The sequence below is a fragment of the Oncorhynchus keta genome, chromosome 14, assembly GCF_023373465.1.
Source record: "Oncorhynchus keta strain PuntledgeMale-10-30-2019 chromosome 14, Oket_V2, whole genome shotgun sequence".
Taxonomy (NCBI): Eukaryota; Metazoa; Chordata; class Actinopteri; order Salmoniformes; family Salmonidae; genus Oncorhynchus; species Oncorhynchus keta.
In genome coordinates, this window is record NC_068434.1 from 32,795,475 (window position 1) to 32,816,757 (window position 21,283).

Here is a 21,283-nt window from a genome sequence, read left to right on the forward strand (position 1 = left end):
TGCTCTGAGTGTGAAGAGGAAAGCTGGACAGGCATGCTGTTGCTGGATAGGGTGTAGTTATCACAAACTGTATACGCTTCCTGAGTTTCATATCTGAAGGAAGTGGAATTGCAAACTGAACACACAATGAGATGTTTCGCTATATACTAAAGAGGTGTGTGCAACCACAAAGCCTTGTTATTGTCTCAGTGTGGTTTTGTGAGCAAGTCAAGAAGCATGTTGTCAGTGGTCATGATACTTTAGTAGTCAAGCCAGAAGCATGGTTCTATGGGTGAATGGCTTCATTTCCCTTGAGTTTAACAGATCTCTCTCATGTCCCTCATCCTGCCTTTTCTCTTTACCTCCCATTCACTCCATCCATTCCCCCTCCTTTCCTCCCCCATAATAGGACCTGTCCTCCCAGGAATGTCTGCAGCCTTCTAAGATTCATGTGCTGATCCTGGTGTTACATGGGGGCAACATCCTGGACACGGGCGGAGGGGACCAGACCAGTAAGCAAGGCGACATCAACACTATCAGCACGGCCTTTGACGCAGTGATGCGCGTTCACTATCCCACTGCGCTGGGCCGCATCGCCATCCGTCTGGTTCCCTGTCCCGCCATCTGCGCTGAGGCCTTCTCCCTGGTTACCAAGTGAGGGACACACACACTCTACACAACCGTAGATATTGTGTACACAACCTACTACTATTACTAACCTTCCCCTGTGTGTATCCCTGGCTTCAGTCTCAGCCCATACAGTTATGATGAGAGCTGTCTGTCTAGCAGTCAGGACCACATCCCCCTGGCTGCCCTGCCTCTGCTGGCCACCTCCGCCCCCCAGTACCAGGAGGCTGTGGCCACCGTCATCATGAGAGCCAACCAGGTGTACAATGACTTCATCAGGTCCCTGAACGGGGCAACCTTCTCTGGCCAGGTGAGGAGCTGCTACTGACCTGTCAGCCTCTCCATTAATATGGGCCTGCCAACCTCTGCGTTGATACGGGCCTGTCAGCCTCTCCGTTAATACGGTCCCGTCAGCCCCTCCGTTAATACGGTCCCGTCAGCCCCTCCGTTAATACGGTCCCGTCAGCCCCTCCGTTGATACGGTCCCGTCAGCCCCTCCGTTGATACGGGCCCGTCAGCCCCTCCGTTGATACGGTCCCGTCAGCCCCTCCGTTGATACGGGCCCGTCAGCCCCTCCGTTGATACGGTCCCGTCAGCCCCTCCGTTGATACGGGCCCGTCAGCCCCTCCGTTGATACGGTCCCGTCAGCCCCTCCGTTGATACGGGCCCGTCAGCCCCTCCGTTGATACGGGCCCGTCAGCCCCTCCGTTGATACGGGCCCGTCAGCCCCTCCGTTGATACGGGCCCGTCAGCCCCTCCGTTGATACGGGCCCGTCAGCCCCTCCGTTGATACGGGCCCGTCAGCCCCTCCGTTGATACGGGCCCCTCAGCCCCTCCGTTGATACGGGCCCGTCAGCCCCTCCGTTGATACGGGCCCGTCAGCCCCTCCGTTGATACGGGCCCGTCAGCCCCTCCGTTGATACGGGCCCGTCAGCCCCTCCGTTGATACGGGCCCGTCAGCCCCTCCGTTGATACGGGCCCGCAGCCCCTCCGTTGATACGGGCCCCTCAGCCCCTCCGTTGATACGGGCCCCTCAGCCCCTCCGTTGATACGGGCCCGTCAGCCCCTCCGTTGATACGGGCCCGTCAGCCCCTCCGTTGATACGGGCCCGTCAGCCCCTCCGTTGATACGGGCCCGTCAGCCCCTCCGTTGATACGGGCCCGTCAGCCCCTCCGTTGATACGGGCCCGTCAGCCCCTCCGTTGATACGGGCCCGTCAGCCCCTCCGTTGATACGGGCCCGTCAGCCCCTCCGTTGATACGGGCCCGTCAGCCCCTCCGTTGATACGGGCCCCTCAGCCCCTCCGTTGATACGGGCCCCTCAGCCCCTCCGTTGATACGGGCCCCTCAGCCCCTCCGTTGATACGGGCATGGCCTGCTCTTTATTTGGAGCTCTAAAATGGCAAGAGCATGTTCGCGGGTCAAAGAGTAGATTTCTTATGAAAAACATCATTTGGATTTGAATCCTTTCAGCACCAAATTAATTATGTGGGTGTTTTCTGTTTCTGAATTATGTGGATGTTTTCTGTTTCTGAATTATGTGGATGTTTTCTGTTTCTGAATTATGTGGATGTTTTCTGACACTAGCATTCAATATTTGTCACAAGTTGAATTTAGTATACATTTTTCTAACAAATTGTCAGAGGCTCACATTATTTGACAGATTATTTTTGCTTATGTGCGCCTGCAAATGTGTGGGTATGTTTGATTATGTGGTTATTACAGCTGATTATTTTAAAAGGGGTTGGAAGCCGTTCTCTGCATCCTGTTGGATATCTAATGACCTGATCTGTTTTAGTAAATTGACCTGTGACCTCTGTGTAGGTTTGCCTGATTGGGGACTGTGTGGGAGGGATCCTGGGGTTTGACGCATTGTGCAGCAGCAACCAAACTATTGGTGACAGCCAGAACAGCAGCCGCAGGGGCAGTGTAATCAGCGTACAGGTAAGACCTAAACCTTGATGCTTATTTACTCTCTCTGTTCCTAAGCTTTACATCGTTACCCATACTCCAAATCACAGACACTCACTCACCTAGTAGCTCGAAATAAAAGTTACAACACTCTTACTATTTCACCACCACATTTCTCCGCTGAGAAGGACACTTATCCAGCGTCCAACCTAGGTCTGGTGCCGTTTGCATGTCAGTCAAGTTCAGCATACATTCCCCATCCTCTGTCCCCCCCATCCCTCCCTGCAGGACCAGGACCTCCTCTCCCCAGGCATCATCATAAACAGTGGGCACGGCTCTGCCTCTCCCACTCTGGAGGGCAGCCGCCACCTGAGCCTCAGCAACATCGACATCCCCCGCTCAGGAGGACCAGACGACTCCAAGAGACAGCAGCCGCGCAAAAGGAGTGGCGACTCCACATACGAGCTGGACACCATCAAACACCACCAGGCCTTCCTGACCAGGTGTGACAGGATCTATGTTACTACAGTTACATGACATCATTGATGTAGCTGATGGATAATAGTTAATGTCACTGTACTGAGAAGGGTATGGCTATGCATGTGATATTGTAGAGTCATGGGTTGCTGTAATCTTTTACCTACATTGATCTGTCTTTCTGTGTTTGTGTGTGTATACATGTGTATGTGCTTCCCTCTTTCTGACTCTGGCTGTTTGTCTATTGTTTTCCCCTCAGCCTCCACTCCAGTGTCCTGCGGACTGACCCGTGCTCCCGCAGGTCCAGCAGCAGCATCTTCCAGGATGCAGGCTGTCTGGGGAGGTTTGACTTTGAGGTGGCAGACTTCTTCCTCTTCGGCTCTCCACTGGGCCTTGTCCTTGCCCTGAGGAAGACTGTCATTCCTGTGCTGGATGGTAATCCCACCTAAACAGAGGGAAAATTAATAAAGTGCTTTAAAAATGTGTTATTTTAATATGTGGACATTTTTGTGCTATGAATCGGGAAGTGAAGACCAAGGAGGCACTATAGGGTCTTATCTCCTTGAAACCCTCTTCTCCTTCTCTTATGCCTGTCAACGTCTGTCTCCCCTTAGTGGCCCAGCTGCGCCCAGCTTGCCAGCAGGTCTACAACCTGTTCCATCCAGCCGACCCCTCGGCCTCGCGCCTGGAGCCCCTCCTGGAGAAGAAGTTCCACCTCCTGCCCCCCTTCAACGTACCCCGCTACACACGCTTCCCCCTGGGGGACGGCAACTCCGCTCTACTGGGTGAGCACACTGGAACGAGAGTTGGAAGAGTTCACTCACACACAAGCCAGCACCTGTATGAGCATATATCTGTTGTGGAAATATATGCAAACAAAAAGTGTACTCATGTGTTACATTCATTGGTTTATATAGCCCTTGTTTTGATTAACCATTGGGGACTCTGGGATGTAGCAGAGTGTGTAGAAACTGACAAATGTGATGGATTATGTTGTTTGTTTTTTGACTTTTTTGACTCTCCCACACGTACAGGGAATGTCTCCGAGACCTATTGCCAGTGGTCTGTTGATTGCTATAGAGAGAGGCACCGAAAATAGCTTCAAGTTGAGAAAAATGAAGAAATAAAATGGCCGAACTCTATGCAGTGCATTCAGAAAGTATTCAGACCCCTTCCCTTTTACGTTACAGCTTTATTCTAAAATGGGGAGAAGGGCCTTGGTCAGGGAGGTGACCAAGAACCTGATTGTCACTCTGACAGAGCTCTAGAGTTCCTCTGTGGAGATGAGAGTACCTTCCAGAAGGACAACCATCTCTACAGCACTCCACCAATCAGGCCTTTAAGGTAGAGTGGCCAGACGGAAGCCACTCCTCAGTTAAAGGCACACAAAAGCCTGATTGGAGTTTTCCAAAAGTTACCTAAAGGACTCTCAGACCATTAGAAACAAGATTCTCTGGTCTGATGAAACCAAGATTGAACTCTTTAACCTGAATACCAAGCGTTAACATCTGGAGGAAACCTGGCACCATCCCCACTGTGACGCATGGTGGTGACAGCATCATGCTGTGGGGATGTTTTCCAGCGGCAGGGACTGGGAGACTAGTCTGGATCGAGGGGAAGATGAACAGAGCAAAGTCCAGAGAGAGAGAACCTGCTCCAGAGCGCTCATGACCTCAGACTGGGTCAACGGTTCACCTTCAAACAGGACAACGACCCTAAGCACACAGCCAAGACAACGCAGGAGTGGCTTTGGGACAAGTCTCTGCATGTCCTTTATTGGCCCAGCCAGAACCCGAACTTGAACCCAATCGAACATCTCTGGAGAGACCTGAAAATAGCTGTGCAGCGACGCTCCTCATCCAACCTGACAGAGCTTGAAAGGAACTGCAGAGACGAATGGGAGAAACTCCCAAAATAAAATGCAATTTTATTTGTCACATGCGCCGAATACAACAGGTGAAATGCTTACTTACAAGCCTTTAACCAACAATGCAGTTTTAATAAAATACAATAAATAAATAAAAATAAACAAAGAGATAAGAATAACAAATAAAGGAACAGCAGTAAATAACAAGAGGGGCTATATACAGGGGGTACCAGTACAGAGTCAATGTGGAGGCTATATACAGGGGGTACCAGTACAGAGTCAATGTGGAGGCTATATACAGGGGGTACCAGTACAGAGTCAATGTGGAGGTTATATACAGGGGGTACCAGTACAGAGTCAATGTGGAGGTTATATACAGGGGGTACCAGTACAGAGTCAATGTGGAGGCTATATACAGGGGGTACCAGTATCAATGTGGAGGCTATATACAGGGGGTACCAGTACAGAGTCAATGTGGAGGCTATATACAGGGGTACCAGTACAGAGTCAATGTGGAGGCTATATACAGGGGGTACCAGTACAGAGTCAATGTGGAGGCTATATACAGGGGTACCAGTACAGAGTCAATGTGGAGGCTATATACAGGGGGTACCAGTACAGAGTCAATGTGGAGGCTATATACAGGGGTACCAGTACAGAGTCAATGTGGAGGCTATATACAGGGGTACCAGTACAGAGTCAATGTGGAGGCTATATACAGGGGGTACCAGTACAGAGTCAATGTGGAGGCTATATACAGGGGTACCAGTACAGAGTCAATGTGGAGGCTATATACAGGGGTACCAGTACAGAGTCAATGTGGAGGCTATATACAGGGGTACCAGTACAGAGTCAATGTGGAGGCTATATACAGGGGTACCAGTACAGAGTCAATGTGGAGGCTATATACAGGGGTACCAGTACAGAGTCAATGTGGAGGCTATATACAGGGGTACCAGTACAGAGCCAATGTGGAGGCTAATACAGGGGGTGTACAGAGCCAATGTGGAGGCTATATACAGGGGTACCAGTACAGAGTCAATGTGGAGGTTATATACAGGGGTACCAGTACAGAGTCAATGTGGAGGCTATATACAGGGGGTACCAGTACAGAGTCAATGTGGAGGTTATATACAGGGGTACCAGTACAGAGTCAATGTGGAGGTTATATACAGGGGTACCAGTACAGAGTCAATGTGGAGGCTATATACAGGGGTACCAGTACAGAGCCAATGTGGAGGCTATATACAGGGGTACCAGTACAGAGCCAATGTGGAGGCTATATACAGGGGTACCAGTACAGAGCCAATGTGGAGGCTATATACAGGGGTACCAGTACAGAGTCAACGTGGAGGCTATATACAGGGGTACCAGTACAGAGTCAATGTGGAGGCTATATACAGGGGTACCAGTACAGAGCCAATGTGGAGGCTATATACAGGGGTACCAGTACAGAGTCAATGTGGAGGCTATATACAGGGGGTACCAGTACAGAGCCAATGTGGAGGCTATATACAGGGGGTACCAGTACAGAGCCAATGTGGAGGCTATATACAGGGGGTACCAGTACAGAGTCAATGTGGAGGCTATATACAGGGGGTACCAGTACAGAGTCAATGTGGAGGCTATATACAGGGGGTACCAGTACAGAGCCAATGTGGAGGCTATATACAGGGGGTACCAGTACAGAGCCAATGTGGAGGCTATATACAGGGGGTACCAGTACAGAGCCAATGTGGAGGCTATATACAGGGGGTACCAGTACAGAGCCAATGTGGAGGCTATATACAGGGGGTACCAGTACAGAGCCAATGTGGAGGCTATATACAGGGAGTACCAGTACAGAGCCAATGTGCAGGGGCACCGGTGTCGAGGTAATTGAGGTAATATGTACATGTAGGTGGTGTTATTAAAGTGATTATGCATAGATAATAACAGAGAATAGCAGCAGCGTTCCCGGGGGAGGCACAATGCAAATAGTCTGGGTAGCCATTTGATTAGCTGTTCAGGAGTCTTATGTCCATCTTTTCAGTCTAGGTTTTGTCGTGCCCTCTTCACGACTGTCTTGGTGTGCTTGGACCATGTTAGTTTGTTGGTGATGTGGACACCAAGGAACTTGAAGCTCTCAACCTGCTCCACTACAGCCCTGTCGATGAGAATGGGGGGCGTGCTCGATCCTCCTTTTCCTGTAGTCCACAATCATCTCCTTTGTCTTGATAAAGCTGTGCAAAGCTTGTAGGGTCATACCCAAGAAGACCCGAGGCTGTAATCACTGCCAAAGGTGCTTCAACACAGTACAGAGTAAAGGGTCTGAATACTTATGTAAATGTGATATTTCAGTATTTTATTTTTAATACATTTGCAAAACTGTCACAAAAAAACATGTATCATTATGGGGTATTGTGTGTAGATTGATGAGGGGGAAAAAACGATTTAATCCATTTTAGAATAAGGCTGTAACGTAACAAAATGTGGAAAAACTCAAGGGCTCTGAATACTCCAAATGCACTGTATGCTGTATATGACTTTGGTTAGAACCAACAGAGTCTGAATTAGAATCCAAGAACAGCGTCATCCTGCTCCCCTTAGCTCTACTACAACCTGTTGTTGCCTTAGTTACTCCTACTGCAGTATTTCCTGTAGCTCTAAGGGCTTGACTCACAAATCCTGTTTCACATTTCTGTTGTTCTTGTTATTGTTTCATGTTTTCTGTGTCTTCATTGTCTTCCTTTCCCCTCTCTTGACCTCCTGCCCCCATCTCTGAAAAAACCTGCCCCCTACCCTCTGATCCCCCACCTCCCCCTTTAGTGGAGACAGTCCAGAGCAACCCTCAGCTCCTGCTCGATAGTGGGACCCCCCTCTCTTTCCGCTGTCAGGAACCTATCAGCGAGACCTGCTTCCCTGTGCCTGTGCTAAACTGGCAGGAGGGCTCCCTCAAGGCCACACCTGCTGTTCTAGAGTGTGTGTAGCCTCTCCTCTTCACTTGCATCCCCCGATGTCTCTCACTCTGTGTCGTACATGTCTTTTTGTGTTAGTTGCACCCTCTTTCCACACTGACTTTGTCTGTGTGTATTTTTTCACACCCTTACCAATACTGGTATATTAGAATGCTTTGGGAATGTTACCCCACTCAAGAGTTGGGGTCACATTACTGGCTGTTCCAGGTCAATCATGTCCTATATGAGCCCTCATTCTGCAGGATTCAGACCATTGCCTTTATTATAGCTCATTAGCATGGCCCTCAGAATCTCTAAACATTTTTATGATTTACAGAGACTGCAATGGGTTCCACAGTGAATGAAACCTTGACCTGGAAGAGTCTGTCCTTGTTTTGCTGTGTTTCGCTAATACCATAAATGATTTATGTCCTTTGTAATGGTATGAGAATAGCGTACCACTTCCTGCACTCGTTGTTGTGATGTGGTTTCTTTGCTGCCGCAGCATCTCCTCAGCATCATATACAAGAGTTGGGGATTGTGTTTTAAGGTGGTAGGCAAAGGTCTCCATATAAACCATAAATGTCTTCTGGTAGATTTAGCCAAATCTGAGGCTTGGAAGCTAAACGGACTGTGTTGCTCAGATGTCGGCTTGAATCATGGAACCCTGCCCCTTGCATTGTAATTGTGTATCCTTGTGTTTTTCTGCTTGTGATGGTGGTGAATATAGTATCTCCTGACTTTTTTGTTACAACAACATGTTGATTAGCTTCACATACTAAATGAGACTGTTACCACTTTAGTTATACATGGTAATAATAATCCAGCTAATCATTTGACAGATATTAAAATCTTTGAGGCATAGTGCTGTGACAACCAATGGAGTAACATCTCACTTTTAACATGCTGTTGTATTAATCAGTCCACTATCTGATCACTCACTGATTGTCCAAGAAATCTGATGTTGGCACCTGCTGGTTTCTGAAACCTTGGTGTGGTCCATCACATTTCTTGGTTGCAACCCCCTCCTTCTCATCATGTTCCCTCGCTGTTCATCCTCCTCTTGTCTTGTCTATGTCTAATGGGATCTCCTTGTTTCGACTCAATAGCGGATGTTGTTCAGTCTCATGGTGGTGTCTTCATGGACAGTTCGTACCCCTCCTCCCCCGTTACGGGCCCCCACTGCCGGGGCCTGCGCAGGGCCAGTGAGGTCAGCATTGCCAGCCAGGTTTCAGGAATGGCAGACAGTTACACTGCCACCAACATAGCCAACAGTAAGTGTTCTCGTTACCACAAGTATCTCTCTCTCAACTCCTCTTTCAGTCAATCTCTTCTCTCTCCTTAGTTCGACCCCCCTCTTTTCTTTTCTGTCCTGTTCTATCTTCCTCTTCCTACTCCACCGCACTCCTTCAATCTCCTCTCAATCTTTTCTCTCTCGCTCATTCTAACTGTCCTTACTCAGACTGCACACATCACTCAGTGCACCGGATCCCGAGCGGCTCTGTAGGGACCCAGTTGTGCCTGCATTCACGGAATAACCACATAGTTACCTGCTAGCTAGCGCCAACACATTATGACACCTGTGATGGATTGCACTGCTCTAAGCCCCTTCATCATAGAGGGAGCAAACAGTGGACGTTGTCCATTGTTCAAATACAATGTGCCAGAAGATTATCACTCTACTACTAAAGAAACCAAAGCTCAGCTCCTTTCACTGCGTGTCTGTCTTACTCTGACCCATTGTTTGAATATAAATGCAAAGGCTGCGTTCTGCATTTATTTAATGTTTGCCATGCATGTAGAGACCCGTTTAGCTGAATCATTCCTGCATTGTTCGCTCCCTGTCGCACTGTCTGCCTAGGTAACCAAGCTTCTGTTGTTTGATATAAAGATTTTCTCCCAAAGTAGTGGATATGTCCTATATAAGGCCTAATAACACCTACAGAAGTATCACATGGCTTTAAAAACATTTACTAACAATGTACTCAGTTGGGAAGTTGCAATAGTGCGTTGATGAGATCATTTCTAGTTCATGGTTATTGGAAGAAATGCCATGGAAAACGTTTTCACTGTTCAGGAATACAACAAAACTAAGTGCACAGTATGTTGTGGGAAAAAAGTATGAAAAAGGGTTTTGTTGAATAAATAATTATAACCTTTGTTTCAGTTCATCTGAGGACCAATCAGACACTCAATTGAATATTTTGTTTTGAATACATTTTCAGGTTGTGAATGCAGCTCGTAGCAAAAGTACTTCACATGTATATTTGTAAACTGGAATGAACTGCATGATACAGTATGACACCAATTTCCTTTGTCATTATCATCAATAATTTTCACCTGGTTTCTTTCTTTTTGTTTTGTTTCCCATAGCACAACCATGCCAAATTAACCAAACCAAAAAACTCAGCCTTTTGTCCCAAATCGCCCTGACATCACAAACCAAATTATCCCTGAGAAGCCCCCCTAAATCCCATAGAAAAGAAAGGACTGATCCAGTCCGAGGATCTACTGACACAGACAACGGGTCACAACCAGACCCAGAGGCAGACCCAGACGCTAACAGAGGTGTAAGCCCCTGTGGCTCTGGTCAGTTAGAGAGACACCTGTCAGCTGGCCAGGATTATACCATATATGACCTGGTCTCCCTGGACTCCCAGGCAGAGGTGGATCAAGGTATTCTTCTAAGGGAGTGGACCCTATCAACTCCGTACCAAAGCCAGGCTGAGGCTACTACTGACTCCTATCCTCCTCCTCTTTAAATCCTAATTTATTGTGCAATCAATCTCTTTTCAATATGCTTCTTGGCTGCCCTAGAAATCTCCCAGCTTGACTCACTCTCCCTCTCTGTTTCTATGATGAACTCTGCTCTGAAAGGACTGACCCCAACCCTCTTCCCTGGTGGAATATGTCTATTGTATACAATAGTCCCAACAAACCTTACACTTTAAAAGTGTAACATACCCATCATCCAAATGATATAGCGGGAAGGCTACTGGCCCAATTTGCCAGTCTCTGCAGTTAACACCATTGAATATAGGTGAGTTCATGAGAAGTCCACCACCAACAAAATGGAAGATATGTTTATAAAACCATCACACAATTTTACCACTGCCATGTGGTGGAGCCCTATGGACACTGTAACAGATAAGGTTCAACAGATATTTTTGTCCCAGCCGGTTCTGGAGGCAAACATGAATTGATCAGTGACAGTCCCAGTGTGAATCCACTTAGTTCAGTTTTATTTGGTGTCTTTTTAATCCCATCTTCCCGTTTCTTCATGTTTCATATACTAATACAAATAACTATGCTGCTTTAACATTGACTCATGTTTCATATACTAATACAAATAACTATGCTGCTTTAACATTGACTCATGTTTCTTGTACTAACTTTAACAATATCATTATTGCATAAACATTATCTTCCCTCCTATATTTGTTTCAAAGCTTTGTCAGCTGGGAGTAACACTCTTCAACTCCTGTCTTACTTCCCTTCTAACTGAGGAACTGCTGTGGACTATCTGGGATTTGATAGTGGTTTATGAATGAATGCAGTCTTCCTTAAAACGGTTAATGTTTTTACCTTTCCAGGGGTGTGTATTGGGATGTTTTTGCCCCTCTGCCCCCATGCCACCCCACCCTTACCCATGTACCCCCTCTCACTGTGCAGTCGCAGCCCGTTGGTGGGGAACCAAGCGTATGGACTTTGCCTTGTACTGCCCTGATGCCCTGACAGCCTTTCCCACAGTGGCACTACCGCACCTCTTCCATGCATCCTACTGGGAGTCCACGGATGTAGTGTCCTTCCTGCTGCGACAGGTAAACTCGCCCCCCAATCATCCATGGCCTGTGCTTCTCGCCCCCTTTACACTCGTCTAGGCATGGTGAGTAGGTATGGGGTCATCTATATGTTTCTTTTAGGTGATGAGGCATGAAAACTCCAGCATACTGGAGCTGGATGGTAAGGAGGTGTCAGAGTTCACTCCATCCAAACCTCGGGAGAAGTGGCTCAGGAAGAGAACCCACGTCAAGATCAGGGTACGGTCTGGTCCAATCAGAACAGTGTTGACCACTTGAAGAGATTCATTCTATAGGCTAACACTGTAATGGTCTCAATCTATTCATGAGTGTGTGTCTTTGACAGAATGTGACAGCCAATCATCGTGTGAACGATGCAGTGTTCACAGAAGATGGGCAGCAGATTGTGACTGGCCGCTTCATGTACGGACCTCTTGACATGGTCACATTGACAGGGGAGAAGGTGGGCCCTCTCTCTCAGCAATCATTATTTTTATTTATCATTACAACAATGAAAACAGTATGTGTGTAACACAAAGGCCTATATACAAATATATATATACCTCCCATATTATGTACTAATCCCTCCATCCATGAGTCATATCTGTATTTGTTTTCAATCCAACACACAGCACATGTATGTGCAAATCCTATGTGTTTGTGTTCATAGTAGTCGTATATCTCTATGTTTACAGGTGGACATCCACATCATGACCCAGCCCCCATCTGGAGACTGGGTGTACTTTGACACGGAGCTGACCAACAGCAGCGGCCGCGTGTACTTCATCATCCCAGAGAGCAAACGGCTGGGGGTTGGTGTCTATCCGGTCAAACTGGTGGTCAGGTGAGACTGGGGGTTGGTGTCTATCCGGTCAAACTGGTGGTCAGGTGAGACTGGGGGTTGGTGTCTATCCGGTCAAACTGGAGGTCAGGTGAGACTGGGGGTTGGTGTCTATCCGGTCAAACTGGTGGTCAGGTGAGACTGGGGGTTGGTGTCTATCCGGTCAAACTGGTGGTCAGGTGAGACTGGGGGTTGGTGTCTAGCCGGTCAAACTGGTGGTCAGGTGAGACTGGGGGTGGGGGTTGGTGGTCTATCCGGTCAAATTGGTGGTCAGGTGAGACTGGGGGTTGGTGTCTATCCGGTCAAACTGGTGGTCAGGTGAGACTGGGGGTTGGTGTCTATCCGGTCAAACTGGTGGTCAGGTGAGACTGGGGGTTGGTGTCTATCCGGTCAAACTGGTGGTCAGGTGAGACTGGGGGTTGGTGTCTATCCGGTCAAACTGGTGGTCAGGTGAGACTGGGGGTTGGTGTCTATCCGGTCAAACTGGTGGTCAGGTGAGACTGGGGGTTGGTGTCTATCCGGTCAAACTGGAGGTCAGGTGAGACTGGCATCTATGGCACGCTCTTCTATGGCCTCTTTCAGCCAATCCAGTCCTGAGGCCTGATACGTGTTGACCTCGCTTTTACATTTCTCTAATATATTTTTTTATTCTGTTTCTTAATTTCTTTCCATTTGTATTAGTCTCTCCTCCTCCATCATGAAATTATTTTGTGTCCCATCACTGCCAGGGGGGACCACACATTTGCAGACAGCTACCTGACAGTGCTTCCCCGTGGGACAGAGTTTGTGGTGTTCAGTATAGACGGCTCATTTGCTGCCAGTGTGTCCATCATGGGAAGCGACCCCAAAGTGCGCGCCGGAGCAGTCGACGTGGTCAGGTAATATGCACCTGGCATCATCACTTGGTGGATAGTCATAACCACCAAAATGATTGATATCTGCTTTTGTTTCTATAATTGTATTGTACTCTCTCCACTCTTTCTTATACTGTTGGATTTCTTTCCAGGCACTGGCAGGACCTGGGCTATCTGATCGTCTATGTGACAGGGCGTCCAGACATGCAGAAGCAGAGAGTGGTGGCCTGGCTGTCTCAGCATAACTTTCCCCATGGCATCGTGTCCTTCTGTGACGGCCTGGTCCACGACCCACTCCGACACAAGGCCAACTTCCTCAAGTCACTCATGGAGGTCAGGATGGGAGTGGGGGTTGGGTGGTGGGTTTCTGGAGGGGACTGAAGGTGGGTAACAGGCTGGGGGTAGGTTCAAAAGTAGTTGAGGGCTAAGGGGAATGGTGGGGGACAATGAAGGGAGAAGAGATGATTGAGGAGATGGGGCAAACCGTTGTCTTGTTCAGAATTTATAGATGACACGTAATTGTCTGGTTCCACAGGCTCACATGAAGATCTTTGCTGGCTACGGTTCTACCAAAGACATTTCCGTCTACACCTCCATCGGCCTCTCTCCCTCCCAGATCTACATCATTGGCCGACCCTCCAAGAAGATGCAAGCTCAGTGCCAGGTACGATACACATGCACTTCTGACATTTTGAGTTTAGTCCTGGTCCTGAAGTTTACTATATGCAGCACGCCATTACATTTTATGATTGTCCCTTTCCCCTGCCTGTCCCAACAGTTCATTACTGAGGGCTATGCGACCCACCTCTCTCAGCTGGAGTACAACCAGCGCTCCCGGCCACCAAAGACCAGCAGTGCCCGCATGGTCCTACGGAAAGGCAGCTTTGGTCTGGGTGCAAAAAGCGACTTTCTGCGGAAGCGGAACCACCTGCTGCGCACCATTTCCGCCCAGCCGGCCCCCAGCTCGTCCACCGGCAGCGGCCACAGCAGACCAGAGCGCACACAGAGCCAGTCAGACAGCCACAGCCACAGCCAGCACGGCCCGGGACCAGCCCAGCGCAGCATGAGCATGGCAGCAGGCTGTTGGGGCCGCAGTGGCAGCACAAAGCTGGAACCTGGGATTTTCAACCCAAAGTAGGGTTAGAGAGGTAGATAAGAGAGGGAGAATAAGGAGAGTGTGCAATGTTAGAGAAGAAGAGGATGAAAATGAGAAAGGAGGGAAAGCCTGCAAAATAATAAAATAAATAAAAATTGAGATGACAAGTAATTTCAAGATGGGAGAGATGCTGAAAGTAGGCTTTCAAGGCTCTATATATAGACAGGAAGTAGAATGAGAGAATACAGCATTGAAAACCTTAGGTGCTACGAACCAGTCTTTGTAAAGCGACACCATCAGCATACCTGAATCAACAAAAATATACGTTCAGAGGTTCTTTTTACTTCAAACAGTGATACAATGGAGAAAAGCCTTGAAAGAAGCATCTTATTTAAGCAAATAACATGCATGCACAACACACAAACCATTGGCCAACAATGGCAAAAGTTGCTACAGAAAAAGTTGCATATTGTTTAAGTGTTTATTTACCAATGTCTGTAATACCATATCAATATACATAGTGTGTGTCCTGGACTGGGGCTTCAGAGTGGAGCTGGTTCCATTCTCTTGTAATTCAGCGCCCCCATGCTGCAGGTTTGGGTTAAGTCCTGATAGATCAATGTTCCCCATCTTCCACCCTGGGCTATACAGGTGTGTTTTATCCTCCTTGCACCGTGGCAGTCTACAGTCTCCCAGAACCACACAAATACAGCCAATATAGAATCATGGCATTTCTTCAGATACTGCAATACTCCCAGGTTTGTGTACCAATTGCTCTTTGGTTACAGTTGAGAACCCAATTATTGTCTGTGCTATCATACAGAATGTTACATTAGCTATAGGCCACTGCAATCATTGCCTACACAACAGGTGTATTTATAGATATCACTTTCAGGGCAAACTTGTATTACTGTAAGGTGATGTGCCAAAGTAGGCCGTATGAAATTGTATACTATATGTGAAGGGATAAGCTGAATCCAAGATGTCCTTTGAGACAGGCTGAAACTGCTCTGTGGTCCTCGTTTGGGATGATTGATTGTATATTTGATGATGATCAAGGCTTGTCTATAATATTGTTTGTTGAGTTGGGGTCAGGTCTACCAAGGGGCCATTATCTAGTATCCTCTTCACACGGAGGAGATTCACATTCAGGATACAGTTTTTAATTATTTTTAGATGGATATAAATGTGTATATATATATACTTTTTTTGTGAACTTAAGTGTTTTAGTTCTGTTAACTACATAGTGTTTCGTTTTCTCAAGCAATCATTCGCAGCAGCCAATACACAGCAGAGGTATTTGCCTTGCACAGTATTGTATTTCTACCAGATTGACTGATCATGCAAATCACAAGACTTGTATTAATGCATCTGCTATTATTACAGTGCATTCGGAAACTATTCAGACCCCTTGACTTTTGCCACATTTTAAATGGATTATTCTAAAATGGATCAAATTACTGAAATTAATTTTCTCATCAATCTACACACACCATAATGACAAAGTGAAAACAGGTTTTTAGAAATGTTTGCAAATGTAAAGGACATAAGTATTCAGACCCTTTGCTGTCAGCTCAGGTGCATCCTTTTTGCTTATCCTTGATGTTTCTACAACTTGATTGGAGCCCACCTGTAAATTCAATTGATTGGACATGATTTGGAAAGGCACATATATATAAGTTCCCACAGTGCAAAAACCAAGCCATGAGGTCGAAGGAATTGTTTGTAGAGCTCCGAGATAGGATTGTGTCAAGGCACAGATCTGGGGAAAGGGTACCAAAAAATGTCTGCAGCATTGAAGGTCCCCAAGAACACAGTGGCGCTCCACCAATCAGGCCTTTATGGTAGAGTGGCCAGACGGAAGCCACTCCTCAGTAAAAAGCACAGGACAGCCTGCTTGGAGTTTGACAAAAGGCACCTAAAGGACTCTCAGACCATGAGAAACAAGATTCCCTGGTCTGATGAAACCAATATTGAACTCTTTGGCCTAAATGCCAAAGGTCACATCTGGAGGAATCCTGGCACCATCCCTACGGTGAAGCATGGTGGTGGCAGCATCATGCTGTGGAGATGTTTTTCAGCGGCAGGGACTGGGAAACTAGTCAGGATCGAGGGAAAGCTGAACGGAGCAAAGTACAGAGAGATCCTTGATGAAAACCTGCTCCAGAGCGCTCAGGACCTCAGATTCGGGTGAAGGTTAACCTTCCAACAGGAGAGACCTGGGGTTAGAGCATTGGACTAGTAACCGGAAGGTTGCAAGTTCAAACCCCCGAGCTGACAAGGTACAAATCTGTCGTTCTGCCCCTGAACAGGCAGTTAACCCACTGTTCCTAGGCCGTCATTGAAAATAAGAATTTGTTCTTAACTGACTTGCCTAGTAAAATAAAGGTAAAAAAATAAAATAAAAAATAGCTGTGCAGCAACGCTCCCCATCCAACCTGACAGAGCTTGAGAGGATCTGCAGAGAAGAATGGGAGAAACTCCCCAAATACAGGTGTGCCAAGCGTGTAGTGCCATACCCAAGAAGACTCAAGGCTGTAATCACTGCCAAAGGTGCTTTAACAAAGTACTGAGTAAAGGGTCTGAATACTTGTAAATAATGTACATTTTATATTTGTTTTTTTTATTTGCACACAACTTGTTTTTGCAGGATATGTGTGTAGATTGATGACGGGGGAAAAAATAATTTAATCAATTTTAGAATAAGGCCGTAACGTAACAATGTGTAAAAAGTCAAGGGGTCTGAATACTTTCCGAAAGCACTGTACGATATATTTAGAAAATATGAAATACAATCACTTCCTAAGCTGTAAATAAGGCACTGAATGATTATGCACATAGACAATACTATTTAGGTTCAATTGGAAGTCATTTGTTGAAGCCTCCGATGAACAATTTGTAGATAATGTAAAAAATATTATTTGGAAAGTAGGAACACAGAGTTCAGATTTGTTCAATAATGTTGATTAATAATTTAAGATGATTGACCGTCAGTTTATCATTGAAATGATTTGTACTACCTTGTTTCAAACCTGTGTAGAACTATAACAGTAATCGACCAATGAGAATTGAAATGTTAGTGAAAAGGTTCAATATTACCCACACGCATGCCACAGCAGCAGATCCACCATAGAGAAAGAATTCCACAATGCATCGACAATCAGTTAAGCAGGCACATGCAGAAGTAGACAAACAGAATGTCTTGGTGCCGTGTAATTTGAGACATACGGGTATAAACCTGATCATAGAAAATTGTTTCGACAAATGACATCTTGGTTGAACTGTTATTACATTGCTTACGTGATCCTGGGAAAATAAGGAAGACTGTGTGAGGGATATATGGGGAGGGAGGACCATCATGGTGAATTGGGGTCGTCTCCATCTAAACAGATTGCTCTGGTAGGGAATGAATGTGGCACCAGACTGTCTATAGCCCTATTTATACTGCTGTATTTACACAGGCAGACTCCTTCTGATATTTTGGCCAATTAAGGGAAATAGAGCTGACCAAATTGTAAAAAAAATCAGAAGTGGGCTGCCTGTGCGAACACAGCCAACCTGGCACTGACATTCACACTTTGTCCTGATCTTGTTCACATTCTGATTGTCATCAGACCTTCCACATTGTGTCTGAATATCAATCAAGGGTATGGATGATCAGATATGGATAATCAAATCATCGTTATAACGGCCTCAAATTATTGACAGGTAGCACGGTTGATTTATGGCATCAGTAATTGTCTTAAAATAAATAAATATTTTTGAAAGAATAGCTGTCAAATATTTTGCATACAGGGAGGCACCAGCTAATCTGTTCACAATGCGAACACAGTGGCAGGATGAGGCACTTTGGCTGCGTTTAGACAGGCAGCCCAATTCAACAACAACAAAAAATCCACTAATTAGTCTTTTGACCACTGACATCAGATCGTTTTCTTATGTGATTGGTCAAAAGACCAATTAGATTAAATAAAATATTAGAATTGGGCTGCCTGTGTAAATGAAGCCATTGATGGGATTCAATTATTTGGCCAGGTTTACCCCCAGTGGGAGGAGTTTGCAGTCTGCTCAAAACAGAAGTGATGTAGCCTAGGCTAGATAAAGCACGTGAAGTAATGAGTAGGATTCTGTGTTTTTTGGCATGCAAAAGTGATTGCTTTGTGGTTGTGATTGCCTTCCCAATGAAAACTAGTTTGAAAAGTTGAACATATATTTTAGGAAAAAGAGCTGTATGTTTCTGGATGATACAGCATGCTTCCTTGTTGAAAACATGGCCGAGCTGCGCAGATTACTGTTCAATATTTAGAAGGGCGCTCCTCCCTCATCGCTTTTGCCCGTTCACTTCACGAGCCATAGACCAGTGCACAGAAGCTCAGGTTAACAGAACTCCCTCATTGTAATACAATATCTAGAAGCGACACACCTTGATCAGATAGTGATTGGATCATATTGATCAAATCATAAAACTTGCATGTTAGCACAATGTTTGAACGAGGCTATTGTGAACCCAATGTTCTAGAATCCTTAGATAACCACCAATTAATCTCATACATATATGAGATCATGCTATTCTTGTTCAATTTCCGGCTATAGGCACATTCCAGGGGGACTCTGAAAGCATTGCCCCAAATACAGAAACATGCAACAGGCATGGTAAATATGCAGTTAGTTGAGCTGGAGGGGCTTGTGTGGTAAAGAAATGCAGTTGTAACTGATACTGCAGCATGCTTCAAGTCACTGTTCATATGATATGGTTACCTTTTCTTTAAGTAGCACATAACTCTAAGGGCAACCCACATGGTTTTCTCTGTAGATAACACTGAGTCTTTCTGTGCATCCTGACAGTGAAATTGGATAAGACAGTTTAGCACATCCAGCTAAAAGAAAACATGCACCCTTCTAACAATTATTACATGGATGCTCTTTAAAGCATCATCCTGCTCCAGATATATTGTATCAGTCAACTGGACATTGACACCTGGAGAATGTAAAGGTAGATCTGTGAAATCATCAGTTAAACTCAAGACACCTCTACACAAAAACAATCCCCATAGTTATCCTACTGGCAAATGCAGATATTACCACAGGCCTTACAGTACATTTCCCTTTTTGCCTTAAATTTGCTGTTTCCCTGTTCTGACTCATGCCTCTGGAATAATCCTCCAGTAGAATTTGTTGTATGGTCACTGACAATGACCATTATTTACCAATGAGACGTTGGTATGACTTTTATGTCTGGTTGGTTGTATCGACAGGGAAATAGTATAAATGTACATAGGAATATATTACAAATAAAACTACTTGCACCCGTATCATATCAAGCCTCCACTCTGCACTTAATGTTTCATCTCACGCTTATTGAAATGGCAATGCTGACTGAATTTGATCGCGTCAAAATGACCTTACCTGGCTGTAAAAATGTCCCAATACCTTGGCTATATACAGTATCAACATACTTTGTATTACTCTGAAGTTTTAGACAGTTATTTTACCCATTCTTTGTGTTTCCATGTACAGTGTATAAAGTAAGTATGAAGAACAGAAATTAAATGTGTGGGTTCTTGTCTCAACATTCTTTTAATGACAGGTGTAAGACTGAAATGGTAAATATCCGATGCACACAGCAATGGTCAAGGATAATTATCCCCCCCAAATAGACTTATGCTGAGCAAAAATATAAACGCAACATGCACTAATTTAAAAGATTAATGAGTTACAGTTCATATATATTTTAATCAAACTTAACATTTGTATGAACATAAGATTCAACAACTGAGACAAACTGAACAAGTTCCACAGATGTGACGAACAGAAATGTAATAATGTGTCCCTGAACAAAGGGGGGGGGGTCAAAATCAAAAGTAACAGTCAGTATCTGGTGTGGCCACCAGCTGCATTGAGTACTGCAGTGCATCTCCTCATGGATTGCACCAGATTTGCCAGTTCTTGCTGTGAGATGTTACCCCACTCTTCCACCAAGGCACCTGCAAGTTACCAGACATTTCCGGTCCCAGACGTGCTCAATGGGATTGAGATCCGGGCTCTTCGTTGGCCATGGCAGAGTACTGACATTCCTGTCTTGCAGGAAATCATGCACAGAACAAGCAGTGTGGCTGGTGGCATTGTCATGCTGGAGGTTCATGTAAAGATGAGCCTGCAGGAAGGGTACCACACGAGGGAGGAGGAGTTCTTCCCTGTAACGCACAGCGCTGAGATTGCCTGCAATGACGACAAGCTCAGTCCGATGATGCTGTGACACACCACCCCAGACCATGACGGACCCTCCACCTCGATCCTGCTCCAGAGTTCAGGCCTCGGTGTAACACTCATTCCTTCGACGAGAAACGCAAATCCAACCATCACCCCTGGTGAGACAAAGCCGCGACTCGTCAGTGAAAAACACTTTTTGCCAGTCCTGTCTGTTTCAATGACAGTGGGTTTGTGCCCATAGGTGATGTCGTTGCCGGTGATGTAAGGCAGGTCCTCACCAGACACCAGGAATACAAGCCCTCAGTCCAGCCTCTCTAAGCCAATTGCGGACAGTCTGAGCACTGATGTAGGGATTGTGCGTTCCTGATGTAACTCGGGCAGTTGTTGTTGCCATCCTGTACCTGTGTGATGGTGTGATGTTCTGATGTACCGATCCTGTGCAGGTGTTGTTACACGTGGTCTGCCACTGCGAGAACGATCAGCTGTCCGTCCTGTCTCCCTGTAGCACTGTCTTAGGTGTCTCACATTACGGACATTGCAATTTATTGCCCTGGTCACATCTGCAGTCCTCATGCCTCCTTGCAGCATGCCTAAGGCACATTCACGCAGATGAGCAGGAACCCTGGGCATCTTTCTTTTGGTGTTTTTCAGTCAGTAGAAAGGCTTCATTAGTGTCCTATGTATTCA

At 46.1% G+C, this 21,283-nt stretch overlaps 1 protein-coding gene across 16 annotated transcripts in view; it reads left to right on the forward strand.

Moving 5' to 3' along the window:
- LOC118394062 (membrane-associated phosphatidylinositol transfer protein 2-like) overlaps positions 1-19,703 on the forward strand; it is an 86,693-nt gene extending 66,990 nt beyond the window's left edge. For 4 of the 16 annotated variants that reach the window (XM_052461512.1, XM_052461515.1, XM_052461514.1 and 1 more), the window contains 17 exons: positions 389-633; positions 727-916; positions 2,429-2,548; positions 2,804-3,018; positions 3,252-3,427; positions 3,607-3,777; positions 7,668-7,820; positions 8,905-9,069; positions 10,169-10,471; positions 11,468-11,616; positions 11,719-11,835; positions 11,942-12,058; positions 12,291-12,439; positions 13,165-13,314; positions 13,443-13,623; positions 13,826-13,954; positions 14,069-19,703. In XM_052461512.1, the coding sequence (XP_052317472.1) occupies positions 389-633; positions 727-916; positions 2,429-2,548; positions 2,804-3,018; positions 3,252-3,427; positions 3,607-3,777; positions 7,668-7,820; positions 8,905-9,069; positions 10,169-10,471; positions 11,468-11,616; positions 11,719-11,835; positions 11,942-12,058; positions 12,291-12,439; positions 13,165-13,314; positions 13,443-13,623; positions 13,826-13,954; positions 14,069-14,428 (3,090 nt within the window). In that variant the 3' untranslated portion in view covers positions 14,429-19,703. Of the gene's footprint in view, positions 1-388; positions 634-726; positions 917-2,428; positions 2,549-2,803; positions 3,019-3,251; positions 3,428-3,606; positions 3,778-7,667; positions 7,821-8,904; positions 9,070-10,168; positions 10,472-11,467; positions 11,617-11,718; positions 11,836-11,941; positions 12,059-12,290; positions 12,484-12,522; positions 12,660-12,710; positions 12,928-13,164; positions 13,315-13,442; positions 13,624-13,825; positions 13,955-14,068 lie in introns of those variants that run through there. The other 12 variants (XM_052461518.1, XM_052461516.1, XR_008063934.1 and 9 more) reach the window with 12 other exon arrangements.
- Positions 19,704-21,283: the final 1,580 nt, after the last annotated feature.